The sequence below is a fragment of the Nuphar pumila genome, chromosome 12 (assembly GCF_984573655.1).
Source record: "Nuphar pumila chromosome 12, dmNupPumi1.hap1.1, whole genome shotgun sequence".
NCBI classification, from domain to species: Eukaryota; Viridiplantae; Streptophyta; class Magnoliopsida; order Nymphaeales; family Nymphaeaceae; genus Nuphar; species Nuphar pumila.
The window spans coordinates 1,775,463-1,794,394 of NC_143260.1; the positions used below are offsets into that span (position 1 = coordinate 1,775,463).

At 35.5% G+C, this 18,932-nt stretch overlaps 1 protein-coding gene across 2 annotated transcripts in view; it reads right to left on the reverse strand.

The window, feature by feature from the left end:
- Positions 1 to 4,963: 4,963 nt before the first annotated feature.
- The window catches only part of LOC149819606 (la-related protein 1A-like), a 36,233-nt gene continuing 22,264 nt past the window's right edge, over positions 4,964 to 18,932 (reverse strand). Inside the window, exons 10-12 of one of the 2 annotated variants that reach the window (XM_089982336.1) lie at positions 6,424 to 6,569; positions 5,902 to 6,006; positions 4,964 to 5,395 (exon numbers count right to left, since the gene is read on the reverse strand). In XM_089982336.1, the coding sequence (XP_089838462.1) occupies positions 5,182 to 5,395; positions 5,902 to 6,006; positions 6,424 to 6,569 (465 nt within the window). In that variant the 3' untranslated portion in view covers positions 4,964 to 5,181. The remainder of the gene's footprint in view (positions 5,396 to 5,901; positions 6,007 to 6,423; positions 6,570 to 18,932) is intronic. The other variant, XR_016426435.1, reaches the window with a different exon arrangement.

The window sequence follows — 18,932 nt, forward strand, 5'->3', positions numbered from 1 at the left end:
GACGCAAAACAAACTTCAGATATCAAGAGATCACAGATGAAACAAAGGACACCAAAAATGAACACAGAATGACACAGACAATTTACATGCAGAGTACCAAAAAGCTACAGATAAATTCGGTATGGACTGGAAATAAGCAAACTCCAGTCATCAAGTACCTACAGAAGAGTTTATTAAAATAGGAACAAAAAGTCAATAAGATGCAGGAAACTACCAAATACAAATGCACGCCTCAGCTGTGAGATACTATGGGCTCCTGGTTAGCTTGCAGATTGAAACACTTACAAAGTTTCCTTGCATAGTTTGCAGATTGAACTTTTTATGTCACAAGTTGCTTCTGGAGATATGAAATGTTTATCTTATGTACCTAGGTAAGGATTATATGAAACTGAAACAGAAGCTGGCCACTTGCTATGTCTGACATGTGTAAAATGTGAAAATAGGACATAAACATAATCCTGGAAGGTTCGAAATATAAAGTAAATTTCAAGGATAAGTTGTCCTCTTAATAAAATCCCACAAACATTTGGTTCTTTGCATGCACTGTTTCAACAGGATAACTAATATTTAGTTCCATGCAGATTCTCTTCAAAAAATTTAAACAAATAAATAGAAGCTGCATCGCTGTCACTTCAGATTGTCCTGCATTTATTTGAATATTGCTTCTTTTAAGAAAAGGATCACATCTGAACTGTAAAGAGCAAGACCAACATTTACTTTTTCATAAAATGCAGTACCACAGGGTAATCCAACCTCAGAAGCATGGATCAATCATATGCACCCACCACATGCAAAGGTGGCACGAGGCATTTCAGGACTGCAACTTCAAGCTGGAAGGATGTTGTTTCCGCTTGATGATGGAAGAGTTGGGGAGATCCATTTATCAGGCATTGGTGGCCCTAGCTTAGGGCCAGCTATTCAAGCTCATGCAAGAAGAAAAGCATCACCCAAGTATGAATGGAGTATCATGGAAGCCCCAGAAACGGAAGGATGGAATGCAGAGTATTGCATAGGAGGGCGTGGCCCATCAAATTGCATTGCTGGGATGAAGGATACAGTCGGTGAAGAAGAACTAGATGATTCAGGCAGCATATCAACAACCAGAAGAAGAAAAGCACGAGAATATCAAAGTTACATCATGCCACTTAATTATAACAACAGTCATCCAGAGGCTTTAGATCAAAGCAACTTTTTAGCAGAAGGTATCCAAACTAGCTTCCGCATGCGAGCCATGCAGGCAGACAGATCGTTCTTCCTTGTAACAGATAATGTACGACTTTTGAGTATCTTTACACCGAAGGCATCTGGTTGTGGCTCAGACATGAGCACCCAAATCCTATGAAAGGCATATTAGGAATTTATAATGGAAGTTTGTTCTTGGTTGACACGCATGGTAGCTTATTTATAAGAGAGAGAAATACGGATGGCCTGGCTTGGGTAAATTGCACCTCAATGAGTAAAGGAAGAAGAGTAGCCATAGGTCCTCCTTGGGATGGAATGCCTGGTAAAGCTCAAGTGGCCACAGCAGAAGATTCACTATTTTTCATCAATAAAAATGGGAGACTGCTTCGATTTACAGTAAGTGAAATTTTTTAGTGTAACACAAGGACAGCAAAATTCAAATGCTTGATTTTAGCATTATGTTTCTGTTCAAGATTGTTGAACAAGTGATAATCTATACTTCTACAGGTTTCTTTGAGGAAATTTGTGTGGAAGGACTGCCGAAACCCCCAAAACATAAAAGTCAGTTCGATAGTGGATCAGGAAGGATTAAGATCTAATATAGTATTTGCCACTGGGAGTAATGGTTGACTTTATCAGTTCAACAAAGTTACAGAACTATGGCATGAGCATGATCAATCCCCACATTTATCTCTATCAAGATTACCTAGAACTGTGATGAGACCATCCACTTCATCTCTATCCGGCTCACTGTTCATGCGATCAGAAGATGGTGGCCTTGTAGAATATCACTGGAATCCGTTAGATGGATGGAACTGGGTGGAACATGGGACACCACACAAGAATATAATTGTTGCTGCAGCACCTGGTCCTAGCTTTCAGGGGAACCAGTTATTTATCATTGGCTCGGATGGTCATGTTTACCTCAGATACTTACAGGACAGGGCATGGAAATGGAAACGCTATGGCTTTCCATCCACGGAAAATATGGAGTCTGAATCTCGGACCATATCAACAGGAAATTCAGAGGCTAATGATGTTAGCAGCCAGGACATCACACATGATTACGATAATGAAGACGCCATACCTGATCTCAGTCTAAATGCACTTGGCATAAACTTTGTTGGTAGCAACTGCAATCCAAAGGTCAGTAGCAAGTTCTATTCCATGATAAAGCATCCATGCATGTGCAATGAAGCAAAACAAGTCTACCTGAGGTTATACTGTTGTGGGTAAGTTCTAAAGTTTTATAACACTCAAAATTAGTCCCTCCAATTTTAGCTCTGTTTTGTGGTCTTGCATGGCTACCATGTCTTCTCATTCTTGACACCAAAATCTAGTTGTGGTTCCATGAAAGGGATGTCATTTCTTGGTCATACATTTCGGTCAGCAGATTTGTATTTCCGGAAGTAGATTTTTGTAGTTCATTTCTTAGGGAAATACAGCAACTGAGTCCCAAGACAAGACGGAAAGAGGAAAGGAGCAGAAAGTCCGAGTTTCAAAGGAAAATATTACAAATATTACAGATGAAATTTTCAAGTCATAGATCTGACTAGCATCCAGTCAGAATAGTGCAAGAATTGTAGCATCCCTATTCAAGTGAGATGTGTCTATATTCAGGAAATTCTCATGAGCCATTTGGAAGATGGAAACTTTTATGGGAAATATACTACCGATTCATTCAGAAATTCAAATAGACATTCATTTATTGTGAATATACTGATCCATGTCTGGCAAGTAGAATAAATAGGAGAAAACATGCATACCCAAACTAATTTCCGATAGACAAACATCGTTTTCTCTGGTTCTCATATTGTTGAAATAATGCGTTCAGATGCTTCAGATTCTCAAGGGAAACCTGATTCACATTGAAAATTGCGTGAGAAAATTTTGATATGCTTAAAAACAGGAGAGAGAGAGAGAGAGAGAGAGAGAGAGAGAGAGAGCAGTGTTTCTAAAAACGATGCAGATATGGTTGTTGCCATATCGATCTCAGATTGTCAACTAATTTCTTCTTTTTATGCAGGTGGCACCGATTCGACCGATACCATTTTCCGAAGGGGCTGTTATCTTTGAGCTAAGAGATGGCAGTGTGAGTGATGGAATTCATACTTCCACTGAAATCAAAACTAATCTTTTAGTAGCTAAAACACGCTCTTCTTGCAAGTTCATTGGTTTCTTGGCTACCCATTTGGGGAATTCTAAATCAAATCTTCTATTGGAACAGTTGGGAGAGCTACGGAGAACAGATGAAACCCAGTGGGGCTGGACTCGGATTATAAGCACTCCAACGAGCCAGTGCGGAGGGGCATACTGGACGGCTTTAGCATCATGATCATCATAAACCAAATCATACAGAAAAAGTGGAAAAGGAGAAGAAAAGGAGATAGCATGGACATGGTTCCCACAGAAAATATATCTGATTAATAACACAATGTAAATCTTCATATACAGTTCCATGAATTGCCATCAAAACATGGTACAAAATCCAAAGTTACCAATCAAAAAATAAAGGAAAAGGAAAAAGAAAAGAAAACTTGTAGAACGGTAGCCAACTAGTCATCCTTGCAGTGAAATTGGTCACTTTGCTTTTATCGTCCCCTTTCGACGATAAAAGCAAGGAGACAATAATTTCACTGAAACTATTAAAAGTTTTATCGGCAATGAATTTTTACCAGTTATTGATCCTTCAAACTCAACTTCATTTTTCTGAACACTATAGTGCAGTCTTTTGTGCATTGTCATTCCCCCTTTTTCTCCTTACACTGTTTTGAAAATTTCCCCGCCAAAATATGTAACATTCAAGACTCTTCGAATGAACATTTGAATCAGAAATGAGATCCAAATTTGAAATACACATGGTCATACTAGATCCAAAAAAAACACAGAACAAAAACAAGCCATTTACATGTGAAAAATGTAATTGGGTCGGATTTTGATTGGGATGAATTCCAGATCAGAATTAAAATACTGACCCAAAGCTGAAAGTAATCTGATTCGAATGAACATTTGAATTTTACAAAAAAAATCTAAATCTGGAAATAACATGCAGGACTGGATCAGACATCTGACCATATCTGATCCCTTTGCAGGCTACCTTAGGCTGCAAATGGATCTGTTATAATTGGATACCAGAACCGAATCCGACACATTATTTTAGGATTTGGATCAGTATTTTAGGTTTGATCCGATTGGGACTCTGATCAAATCCAACCTGATTTCATTTTTTACATGTTACAAGCTTAGTTTTTATTATTTTTTGCCGTATATGTCTCCTATCCAGATTCAACCCTACCATGCTGCATCTGATTCAATATGATCTGACCCATATTCTATCCAGTTTTAGCCCTATAAGGCTATAACCCTGTTCTAAGGCAATCGCCTTGCCCTCTTTAGAAGCAGATGTGCGATCCCTTCTTAAAATAACATGAACTTTTTCCTCATAATAAATTGAAATTTAATCTTCAACGTGACATTGCGTTTTTATGGGCCAAAAATCACGAAAAAGTGATTAAAACTAGAAAGCAAACTTTTACAAGTGAATTTTTTGTTGATATTTAGCATTTTTTACTGGCTGGTAAATTTATTTTTGCCTGATACCCAAGACCACAACCAGCAACCTGGATACAGCCTTGAGCCAAATAGCACTATAACAGCAGCCATTGTCCATAGTCCACAGCATATGCTACATGTGGACTGAGCCCAGGTACAGTTGGAACCGCCCATCGGCATTCCTGGTCTATAAACCAACAAGCAAAAATCTAAAAAAAAACTTCAAAACTAAATCAAATATATTATTGATTAATTTCACCGTTCATCCAACATTAGTCTTATGTACAATGAAGTCAAGGTGAACCAACGACTCCAAAGCAAAAAAAATTCAGAGTCACTCGTTCAACTCAATCTTCACCATTATCAGAGGACTTAAAAGAAGAAAGAATCGGAGAAAAATACAAAAAAATCAAAATTAAAACCCCATTCAGACATTCTGCTTGAAACTCAGCTCAGATTGTTTGCAGCTTCAACTGAAACTGAAGACTCACTGCTACCTCTACCATCCTTGGAAGCACCATCAGTGCTACAGCTACGGTCTTTTGTCGCTTCCAACTTGGCCCTGAAGTCAGCCAGGGAGCGGTACTCATATCTGAGCAACTTCTCCAGTTCTGGGTGCATCTTTAGGGGCCTCCTGTCCTTTCGGAAGTGGTGAAATGTCCTGAAATTTTTTCAGAAAGCTGTTATGCAAAGTCCATGGTATATTTGACGGTGGCATATCAAGTTTGTTACAAGGCCGGACTAGCATTCAGATACAGAGAAAAAAGTAACGGCAAAGAAAAGGGCAGCCCCAGATGGCAAGTCACTCGTTGAAACTTTCCCACTTGCTGCAAGAATGCAAGCTTAAAAACAAGTAAAATTGCAGCTAAGCAGTAGGCCATATGCTTCGGCAAGCAGAGATATAAGACTACAGAAGATACAACAGATTTGGAGCCATGAGTTGCAACAAAGCAAAGAAGCTAACGGACTCAATGGCTTAGTACGAGGTTTCACTAACCAAACTAAGTCAATGATGTAAGTCGACCAAGAAACTTGACTCAGAGACAACCAGATCTGGCAACATTCACTTGAATGCATTATGAAGATTCAGATATCACCAACAAGTTATGGCACAACAGCCCGTGTGATAAGAAAATGAAGACGCAATAACTGGGATATGAAAATTACCAATACTTTTCAAGACCATACAAATTCTCTTTATGGTAGAACTCAAGTGTCAGTTGTTCAAAATCCTCGTACAAGCCTCCTCTGAACTTCTTCTCCAATCCATAACTAGAAGTGGACAATCCTCAAAAAATAAAATGTTAGGCCAAACCATCAAAAAACAAATGCTAAAGAAAGATGGTGAAGATCAAATAACTGCAATCCTCAGATATTGGACAAACGGCTGCTAATTGCCAGTACAGGAGCACTATTAGAAATAATGGCATCTCTGATGGAGTTCATAAATCGGATTATGAAAGCATATCCCAGAATGATGCATCTGTAGTTGATAAAGCTGAATTAATGAATTTTATCTTTTTTTTATAAGCAAGCTGGGGGATAACCCTGTGGGACTCGAATCCAAGACACCTCGGTTATGACGGTGTGGCCTAACCATCCAGCTATCTCATTTGATCCCAAAGTGATGACTTTGATCTTATTTACTGGAAAAGGTAACAAAATAAAAAAGAGAAAAATCATAAATACCTATAAAACCTGAAAAGGCACTCTACTCCATAATTATAATTAGCAGCTGCATCTTCCAGTGCTAACTTCCGGAATTCATTGTACATTGAACGATTAAAATTATCCCGCAGGAAATAGGACCAAAACCTGTACAGGTTGCTCATTTCCTGTGTACCAAAAGAACATGTCACGTTTATGACAATTCATTAATCCATCAACATACCCTAAAATAGAGTAACAAGGATGTGATGAAACTTTACAATTCACCCATCCTTCATCAAGAGTGAGATAAACAGCAATATCCATAAGATAGCAACTCGCCCTAGACCACAAAACTTCTCATGTGAGAAGACATGCTTCTCTAAGGAAATAGGCGGAAGTGTAACCCAAGAATGCACAAGCATTCACAAAGTCCAATAATGGACAAGCACTATAGCATTCAAACAAGAAGTCCACAAAGGTACAATATGAAAGCCCAAAAAAGTTATACAAGCAAAAAAAATAATGAAATATTTATTGGATGAAGCCTTGAAAGGCATAGAAAATACAAGGGGGATAACGGATAACCTCATATTTATACACAACAGAGTCGTGGGAGCCCCCAACGGTCATATTTATGACCGTTGGGAGACCCAACGACTCTGTTGGGACCCCAATGCTTTAAGCAAAAAGGAGGAAAAAAAATAAAAAAAAGAAAAACATATTCAAAAGAATGAATATGCGAGAAATGATGAAAAGACTATTTTACCCCTATCAGGTATTACAAATGAATTACATAATTATATATATATATATATATATATATATATATATATATATTTAACACCCTCCCTCAAACTTGATGGAGAAGGTTAGCGCAAAAGTTTGAAAAATACAAAAAGAATCTTGAAAAGAAGTCCAAGTCTTCAAGGGAAATCTCCATCTTTATGGCATCTCAGAAAATTCTTGCAAATATAAGTCTTTAAAATGCCAATCATCCCCAAGCACCTTCATTGGTTATCTCCATGATGTATCGACGGTGCCACTTCTTAAAGATCCTGAAAAGAAAGAAGAAACCAAAAGAAGACTCCAAGAACACAAAGAACAATATTTTAGCCCAAGAGTTGCAAAAACAATATATTGTAAAGCAAGAATAAAATGGTTTGAACAAAATAGTAATAACTTTTTGAATCATTAAATATTAAGGAAGACAAGAGGAGCATCCCTCAAAGATGGAATTAAATAATAATCAACTTATTTTTCAAGAAACCATAACATTGATCATAAGAAGATTTGATTACTTAAAAGACATGATTCATTAAGAAGAGATAATCAAATATGCATAAAATTTATCTTAAATGACATGGTGGTCTTCAAAAAGCATATGAATCTCTTCAAAATAGTGTCTATTAAAAACACTTAAAACAAAACCCATAAAAGGGTATAAGTAGAAGAGCACAATAAAAATAAGTAAATCTTTATTTATGACAAAAATGATCAAGAAGCATTGAATATGCATCATGTGAAAATGTCTTCAAGACTAAAAGAACATCAAGTTCAAAAAATGACTTTAATGTGAAAATATCTCCAATAAAATCAAGTCCAAAGATGACTTGGTTAACCTACAAGAATCACAAAGAGGCTAAGTGCACGAAGGCACAATGAAATACTCACAAAGGAGTACAAATATAAGGAAGTCTTCAAAGAGACCATATGCAAAAGAACACTAAGTTCTCAATGTGTGAAGTGTGCACAAAAGCACAAGAAGAACACTTGGAACAAGTGTGCACAAAGGCACAACACATTCAATAGATCACAAATGCACAAATAATATAGAATTTTTATTTAGAGAACTCGAAATCTTTAGAAAGAGCTAATGAACTTTATGCATGCAATTATGTGAATCATGCACATCAAACAACAAACGAAAAGATAACATTTTTTTATCAAAGATGAGTTAATTAAATTTATGCATACCACAATGTGGATACAATAATCAATTAAAAGCATAATTCACTAACCTATCCTAGAGTGATTTTAAGTATAGAGGACCAAATATACATATATATATATGTTATCAATGAAATGCATGAATTTTTATGGATAAATATTTTTCCATACACGGAAGGAACAAGTAGTAAAGATTTTAAGAGGTTCATTAAAGAATTAAAAGATCCCACATGACAAAGGGAATGATATAAGCAAGTCAAAACCAATTTGCGGAAGATGACAAATTTTAAAAATCCCATAAATATCAAGAAATGGTCTTTTGCAAAGAGAGATTTCAAAAACTTATATAAGGAGAAATGAAACTTTTAAATCAACACCAATTTGTGAAAAATTACATTCTCACAAATATCAATGAGTGATATTTTGTAAACTTTAATAATGCAATGCAAGATGCATGAAATTATTTCAATCAATCATTTCTCATAGAAGAGAAGATGTGTTAGATAATTTTAAAAAGATTCTTATACATTTGAATGAGTATATTAAAGCATCGGTTTAACCATCACAAGATATCACCTCCTAGTCCTCCAAACCTCAAATATCAAGTGTATCAGTGAGTAGACCAAGAGCATAAACATGTCACTAAAGGGCCAAAACACACACGCACAAAGGTGTGTAAAAACATCTCTTGCCTACATATAATGACACTTGAAACAAGTGTATCAGCGACTATAACAAGAGCACAAAACCAACAAAGGCCAAAAAATCACACACGAAAGTGTGAACAAATGTCTTTTGTCTATATATAGTGACGCTCAAAATCAAGTATATCAGCTACTAGAGCAAGAGTACAAAGTCAACCATGGGCTAAAAACCACACACGAAGGTGTGAATTAACATCTCTTGTCTACATATAATGACACTTAAAACAAATGTATCAACTACTAGAGCAAGAGTACAAAGCCACTAATGGGCTAAAAACTACACACGAATGTGTGAATCAACATCTTTTGTCTACATATAGTGACACTTAGATAAGAGGCATAAAAAGAAGAAGACACCCGAGGTAAGAAGGCTTGTAATGGAAACACTAATGCAAAATATCAATTTCGACCACATTTCAAAACACCATGGTTTCAAATAATAGATAGTCATCACAGATACACATAATTAAAAGCATTCATAATAAAGTTGATGGCTAAAGAACAAAGGAGTGATACAACACACTCACACTTAGAGATCCCATAATTGTCAGTTAGAGTCAAACTACAAGTTGACAATCTAAAATGACATAAAACGAAGTGCACACAACTCACCCCAACAAACATCTCTGAATCAACAATAATAAGGCCAAGAAGATTGATGTATCATATAAAAGTCTATGATGGACAACACAAATGCCATAAAAAGGCAATGAATACTCACGAGAATCATTTTCCAAATAGTTGAGTTCATAAAAGGAACCGATATGAAAAGATAATTTCAAATTTAAAAAACCAATAATGGTAGATAACCAATCTTAGAAAAAGTGTAATCATATGCATAACAATATGTCTCATGACAACCTTTTGAATAAACATGAATCATGCTTAACATAGTCAATTCCGATCAAGGAATAGATGCACTAGAGCATGTTATATACAAAAGATCTAATAATTTTAAAGAGAAAACAAGAACACATTATCTTAAAAGGAATTTTTTTAAATCAAAAGTCTACTATGAGACAAACAAAACATGTAATATATTAAAGAAATAATACATATAAAGTTTTTAGAAGAACCTTTTACACTCACAAATGTAGACATAATTACTATCAATCATGAATACTTGAAGCAATAAGATGATCTAATAACTCATAGCCACATAGGTTATATAGAAGCTACGAAATTATACCAAACATAATTCATAATGCAATCTAATTTTGTGTGACTATGACACATTTTTTGGAGAAAAACGAGTTAACAAAAATGCATTCAAAGCATCTAATACAAGATTTACTTTCTATATAAAAGTCAAATCATAAATATCAAAGATCACTTTCAAGCATAATCAATCGAGAATGTTTTTCAAAGAATTAGTTTTGCATAATGAGAAAAACATCTTAAAGTTAACCATTGTAATGAGATATGTGAAAATACAAATTACAAGGGATAACACAAGAGGATTTATATAATGAACAATGCGAAAATACAAATAACAAGATAACTCTTAGAAGAGTTTAACAAAGAGCCAAGAATTACAAACACATAATGTGCACAATACACAAAAACCTACTAAGGGTTAAATGCTAAAAAAGCAAAAGAAGAATATTATTGAAGGAAAAATGAGAGAATCGTTGAAATCATATGAGTATGCAAAGATATCCACAATATTAAAGAAAACATGATGACACAAGGTGTACTTCATACAAATTTCTTAAAATTTTAAGGAAATCATAAAATTCATAATTATTACCAATAATTATTATGATAAAACCAAATACATATAACAAGGGAATTAGCAATATGAAAAGCATAATCTTTAAGATTTAAAGCAACACCATATATTCTTGTAAAATATAATTTCTATGACAATATGCATAATTAAAACAAATGTTTTATGGAGATGCTTACGCACAAGATTTAATAATTTCTTTAAAGAACTATTCATTTTTAACATATTTAACAAGAGCCTACTATATCTTCAAATGCATACCATAAATATTTAAAGTAGAGAATCCAAAGAAAATAGCAAAAGTATCCATATATATAATTATATATATAATAATCAAGAAAATAAGTGTTTTCTCATGCACAATGCATGAGATAAATAATACAAGACACCTTTTAAAAAGTATGTGATACATACCGAGTAAATTCTTTCTTTGAATCCAAATTTTGAGTGGCACACTTTTCGAGGTGACTGCCGTGATGAAGCAACACACGAGCTATTCTTCTAGACACCAAGCTCTGATACCATGTAAGAAAATAGGCGGAAGTGTAACCCAAGAATGCACAAGCATTCACAAAGTCGAATAATGGACAAGCACTATGGCATTCAAACAAGAAGTCCACGGAGGGACAATGAAAGCCTAAAAAGGCTATACAAGCATAAAAATAATGAAATGTTTATTGGATGAATCCTTGAAAGGCATAGAAAATACAAGGAAAATAACTTCATATTTATACACAAAAGAAACACATGAGAAACCATGGGGGGGCTCCCACATGGAGTCGTTGGGAGCCCCCAACGGTCATATTTATGACCGTTGGGGCCCCAATGACTCTATGTTGGGACCCCCAATGCTTTAAGCAAAAAGGAGGAAAATAAAAATAATAAAAAATACAAAAGAAAGAAAAACATATTCAAAAGAATGAATATGCGAGAAATGATGAAAAGATTATTTTACCCCTATCGGGTATTACAAATAAATTACATAATTTATATATATAGACATGTATATATATACGTGTGTGTGTATATATATATATATATATATATATATATATATTTTTAACAGCTTCATCTAGGGCTGAGATGGTAATACAAATAAGTCACAAAGCAGCATTAGAACTTATTGAATTACGAGTGACACAATAAGCATATTTCTCTCTACGTAAAGGTGCTTTACTATCATCATGATTAAATTTCTCCCTAAGGTTATCAAAATATAAGCCCTGAACATGACTTCAGGATTGATTATCTCCTGTGTGTGTGTGTGTGTTTGGTATACATACTCTGCACGATTAAGCCAAAAGTTTTACGACCATGCAGCTCAAAATGAGAAGCTACAGGTGAGCATGGGGCATACAAAGCAGTGTGGATAGAGATCAGATGGTATAAGTGCAGCATATGATAAGGTGAAATAGTTTCACATAAATGTAGATCCTTAACAAATAGAGATACACAAGAAAAAGCAAAATGCTTCTGGAACACAGACCTCTGATTTTCCTCTTTATGCCCATTGGCTACAAAGGATATATATCACACCACAAACTACCTTTGTGGTTCCTAAAATATTTCCACTTACTCCAGCAGTCCAACAGTCCAACCTAAAGCCAATAAACAAGACCAATTTCAAAGGGCTCGAAATTGAAGATTCAGGCTTTACCAAGACCTTTCTTGGGATGGCATCCACGTAACTTTTCTGCTTGATGTCAAGCCAACGACAATGCCTAAGAAATCAATGCAGCAAAATCAAACAGGAAAAAACTTGGAGTGACCATGGAATTCAGCCGTTCTCCCCATCTTTTGTCTCAATCTTGTTGTTGTAATCATCTTTAGTGTTTAAATAAACCACATTATAGCACCTTGGCTTGTGCCAATTCCATAACCCAGGTCTCAAAAATCATCGTCTTCTTCCTCATGTCCATGTCATATGGCATTCTTCAACACGCCAATGCTGTGACAACAAGAGTGCAATTTATATTGCCAAAAATCATACCTTCCACGAGCGGACTAAGCACATTGAGATGGACTGTCACTATGTTCGTGAAGCCTACCTGAAATGAGTCATTGATCTTCCATATGTCGCTTCAGAATATCAATTGGAAGATTTCTTCACCAAAGCATTGTGTGCTCCACGATTCAACTTTCTCCTTGACAAACTTTCGGTCATCTTGCCCTAAGTTTGAGGGGGGTGTTAAATTATGTAATCAACTCATGTAATCTAATATATATTTTATATATATAAGGTAATACATATACATATATATAATATATGTATATGTATCTACCTATTATATATAATATATATATATATATATATATATATATATTTCACCTTAGCCGTAGGGGTATACTTGTCATTTTACACATTCTTTTTGGAATATGTATGTATTTTTTCCCCTTTCTTTTTTTCTCTTTTCTTTTTCTTTCTTTCTCTTTTTTATTCCTTCTTTTTTCCTTTTGGCACATGGAGGGGCCCACCCAACATGATCGTTGGGCCCTTCCAACGGTTATAATTATAACCGTTGGAGGGGTCCCAACGATCATATTGGGAGCCCCTCCATGGCTTCCCATTGTGTATAAATAGGGGTATTCCCCCTTGTGTTTTTCTATGGCTTTGAGTCAAAGCCCAAGTGCTCAATAAAGTGATTCCAATATTTTTTATGTCATTGTGCATTTGTGAGATTTTGTGAGTTGTGCTTTTGTGCACAAGTGTTCTTATTGTGCATGTGTGCCGAGTTTATTATCAAGAATATTAAGGTCTTGATCTTAGTATCTTGTTGGAGATACTTTTACATGGCATCAGAGCCTCATTGAAGAAAGGAAATCGTGCATCTCTTCATTTTTGAAGTGCCTCGAAAAATGTGCCTTCAAGCTATTGGAATTTGAAGTGGATCATATTCTTCGGAAAATAATTTAGAAGCCTCTTTTATCAAGAAAGACTTGAAAATCTTTTGAAGTACGTGTTATTTTTTATCTTCTACCTTCTCTAATGGGTGAAAAAGACTCACTTCTCCCTTAGTTTTAAACTTAGTGGTTCAAACTATCGTGTTTGGGCCGGTAATATGGAAGCCCATATCAAAGGAAAGGGTCTTTGGGGGTACGTTCAAGGTTCAATACCGGAACCCGAACCTAAACTTACAATCATTGAAAAAGGGGATATTAAGATTCTTGAAGGGGAAGATAGACAAAAAGCCCGAGAAGATTATTCAAAAAGGCATGATGAGTGAGAGATGAAGAACTTCAAGATCTTGTCTTGATTTTTTCGTCCGTAGAAACCAAGATCAACGCCAACATCATTAAGTTCAAAAAGGCCTCTGAAGCTTGGTTGTACCTTGAAAAAATGTATACTTCAAGGGATTTATCACACAAGTATTATCTCCAAAAGAAGGCATTGACCCTTCAACAAAATGAATTGTCTATTCGAGAATATTTTGCCAAACTATCATCTATTTGGGACGAGTTTGCTATGCTCGAACCAAAATGAAGCAAAGAAGCAATTGAGTTAAGACACAAACAACTAGAGGAAGATCGATTCTTCAATTTTCTAAATGGTCTTAGACCCAAATTTGAGCAAATTCGGTCCTCTCTTCTATCCGCCTTCACATCTCCCTCTATCGAAGATATAATCACTAAGCTAAGTGGTGAGGAAACTCGTATGGGGATTAGTAAGAATAATCCTAGCATCCTTGCTACACCTTCTTCTCAAAATGATTATGAAGGGGTTACTGTTGTGTCAAGACCCGGGAATAATATGAAGGCCTACAAACCTCCTCATTTCAAAAATCAAGGTCAATGAGGAAATTATCGATATGGCAAAAGAGACTATAGCAAATTAACTTGCCACTTTTGTAAAGAACTCGGGCATATCAAACCCATTTGCCCCAGATAGAAGAAAATACTTGCTGCAGCTATGGCATCCCAACCAAAAGAACGACCTTCTTCATCAAATGAGCCTCTTTCCCTTCAACAAATTGTGGATGCTCTACAATCTCTTCTCAAAGAAGGCATTTCCGGAGCCGCTATGTCATCCTCCTCATCTCTCGATAAGACATCTTGGCTCCTAGATTCCGATGCATCATTTTACATGACTCCAAGTGCTTGTTCTCTTTCCGATTTTTCTAAAAATTCTCTTCCATCTTTTGTCTCAATGGCGGATGGAACACCTCTTGAAATTAAAGGAATGGGCAATTTTGAAAAACAAGACTTCTTTATTCCAAAAATTCGTCTTATACCAAAACTAAACTTAAATTTACTTTCGGTTTCTCAACTCTCTGACTATGGTTGCGATATAAAATTTTCTTCTAATAAATGTTGGATATAGGATCGTCAGTCCGGAAAGTTGATTGGGAAAGGCTCTAGAAGAGGAGACCACTACTATGTTGATTTTCTCCAAATTCCCAAGAACCAATTTTGTAATTGTGCTCAAAACAAAGATATTCATGTATGGCATAAGACATTGGGGCATCCCAACATTATTAAAATCTCTTATTTGCCTTTTATTAAGCATCTTTGTAATGAAAATTTTGTATTTAATGAATGTATTCTTGAGAAAATGAAAAGCCTACCTTTTACTCAAAGATCCATGTTTACAACAAAATCTTTTGAAATTGTTCACTCTGATATATGGGATCCGGCTCCGGTGATATCTAAAGGAGGTTTCTCATACTATGTTATCTTTATGGACGATTACACTAGATTTAGTTAGATATATTTTCTTAAACATAAACATGAAGTTTTTTCGATTTTTAAAATATTTCATACGATGATTTTAAATCGATTCAATGGAAGTTTTAAAATTCTTAGAACCGACTCCGGTGGCGAATATCTTTCCCATGAATTCAAAAGTTATCTTAAAAGTCATGGTATTCTCCATCAAAAAACTTGTCCAAAAAACCTACAACAAAATGAGTTGGTTGAACGAAAACATAGGCATATCATTGAAACAACTAGAACCTTGCTTATTTCACAGAATATTCTGAAAAAACTTTGGGTTGAGGCAGCCCTTACATCGGTCTATCTCATAAATAGACTCTTATCAAAAAATTTGCACAAGGTTTTCCCATTTGAAAGATTGTACAAAAAAGAATCTGATTATAGCAGGTTAAGGGTTTTTGGATGCAAATGTTTTGTCCTTACTAATAAAAATGACAAACTCTTTTCCAAGGCCATTCCTTGTGCCTTTCTTGGTTATTCTGAAACTCAAAAGGGTTTTCGGTGTTATGATATTAAAAATGATAAACTGTATGTTTCCAGAAATGTAAGCTTTTTGGAAAGTCTCAGTGGTTTCGAAAAATTTGAATCTAATGACGAGAATGTAAACTATTCTTTTCTGTTTGATATGTTAACTGAAGGTGATGAAACTAGTGATGATGAGTCGAATCAGAATGACTCAAGTGATAATTAAACTTGTCTTGTGTCATCTTCATTTCATCAACATGTCAATGAAGAACCGCATAGAGATCCCATAACCTACACTCATAGAGATAGAAATACTTTCAGAAGTGCCCTCGAAAGATATGATGATGCTAGTGGAACTGCTCCTCAAAGTGAGGAAAACCTTCGTAGGACCGAAAGACATAGAAAAACCCCTTGTAGGTTCATCTCATATGAGTCTTTTTCACCTAAATATAAAGCTTGTCTAAGCGTCATTCATTCTTACATAGAACCTAGAAACTTCGAGGAAGCACGAAAATGTCCTGAATGGATAGTTGCAATGGATAATGAACTCGAAGCTCTAAGAAAAGCCAAGACATGAAAATTTCAAAACCTTCCTAAAGGTAAGAAAGCAATAGGATGTAGATGGTGTTTAAGGTTAAGACTAAGAGTGATGGGTGAAATGAAATGGGGATCTTCGAAACACGAGCTTAGATTAACAAGAGCAAGTGTCAAGAATGACACTAAAGCATAACCCTTAAAAAGGGTATAACTGGAAACAAAATAAAAATAAAAATGTATTCTTTATTGATATGAAAAACCAATTGCTTAAGAAGCATTGGAGAGAAATACAAGAGGGGCTGCACCCCTTTATATACACAGCTGAAAGAGGACTCAATAGAGCTGTTGGGCACAGTCCAACAGCTCTATTTAGAGCTGTTGGAATGTGTCAGTCCAACAGCTCTATTGCTAGTCAAGTCTGGACAGGACTTGACTAGCAACAGTCATTCTAGTTCAAACTGAACTAGATGACATAAACACAAAAAATAAAAATAAAGAAAAAAAATTACAGAAATGAAAGAAATGAAAAATGTATTTATATATATATATATAATAATATAATATTATTATATATACATATATGTACAGTTTTACATTTTAACACTCCCCCTCAAACTTACGGTACAATGAGCGAAAGTTTGTCTAAGAGAAAGTGAAATCGGGGAGCAGCAAGAGGCTTTGTAAAGAAGTCTGCTAACTGATATTCTGAAGTGACATATGGCAGATCAATTATCCCGTGTAGATATTCCTCTCTGACGTAGTGACAATCCATTTCGATGTGTTTGGTGCGTTCGTGGAATGTTCTGTTACTGGCAATGTAGATCGCACTTTTGTTGTCACAACACATTTGTGAAGCCTTTGTTGCTTCAACTCCCATGTCAGCAAGCAGTCGTCGGAGCCAAACTACTTCCATGGTCGTGGTTGCCATGGCTCTGTATTCAGCTTCGGTGGATGAGAGAGATACCTTCTGCTGCTTTTTACACTTCCACGAGATTAATGATTCCCCTAAAAAGACACAAAAGCCAGTGGTTGAGTGTCTGTTATTGGGATCACCTCCCCAATCAGCATCAGTATATGCAATTAAATCAAGAGAAGAGGAGGAAGATAAGAAAAGTCCTCGTGAAAGAGAGGACTTGATGTATCTGATAATACGCATGACTGCTCCCATATGAACAGAAGTAGGAGCATGTTGAAATTGACTTGCTGTATGAACAGCATGTGCTATATCTGGTCTGGTAATGGATAGATAGGAAAGTGCCCCGACAAGCTGTCTGTAAGGAGTAGGGTCTGCAAGAAGTTCTCCATCATCAATCTTCATTTTAACATTAACAACTTCTGGAGTGTCGACTTTCTTATCATCAGTAATACCAGACCTGAAAACAATATCAAAAGCAAATTTAGTCTGAGATAATAAATATCCTCTAGGAGAATAAGCAACTTCAATGCCTAAAAAATATCTCAACAAACCCAAATCAGTCATTTCAAAATGAGATTTAAGAAGTGTTTTGATTGTTTCAACTCCCTGTTTATCGCTTCCGGTGATGATCATATCATCCACATAGAGAAGAAGCACAATGATCCCTGCATCAGAATTCTTAATAAACAAAGCAGTGTCAGTTAAACAGAATTGAAAACCAATATCAATCATAACACGACTAAACCTATCATACCAAGCTTTTGGTGCTTGTTTAAGTCCATAAAGAGCTTTTTCTAAGCGAAGGACTTTACCCTTAGGAATACTTAGACCATGAGGGGGTTCCATATATACTTCTTCAACTAGCTTTCCATTTAAAAAAGCATTTTTGACATCCATTTGAAAAATAGACCATTTTTTGATAGAAGCTAAGGCAATTAAGGTTCGGACAGTAGTCATACGAGCCACCGGAACAAAGGTATCTTCATAATCAATCCCATATTCTTGGGCATAACCTTTGGCTACTAAACGGGCTTTATATCTTTCAAGAGTACCATCACTCTTGGTTTTAATTTTATAAACCCATCGACATCCTATAGTTTTCTTCCCTATAGGAAGATCTTGAATATTCCATGTAGAAGCCTTTTCAAGTGCATCTAATTCAGCTTTCATGGCTTCTATCCATTTGATATCATTTTTTGCTTGAAAATATGTGGATGGTTCTTCATATGAGTGAATTAATGCAATAATTGCCCTATATGTGGGTGAAAAAGACTCGTATGATACAAACTTTCCTGGAGGCCTCGAGATTCGGGTTGATTGTCTAGTTGGAATGTTAGAATATTTCTCAAGTGCACATGGAGGATTAGACTCTTGTCGCCTGGAATATTGAATACTAGTATCTCTATGAACTTCTTCATTTTCAACATTAAGATCAATAATTCTTTGATCATCATCAAAGTTACAGTCAAGGTCATATTCATCAGATGTTGATGTTAGATCTAGCAAAAATGAGTACTCAGTGACGTCTTTTAATTTTCTA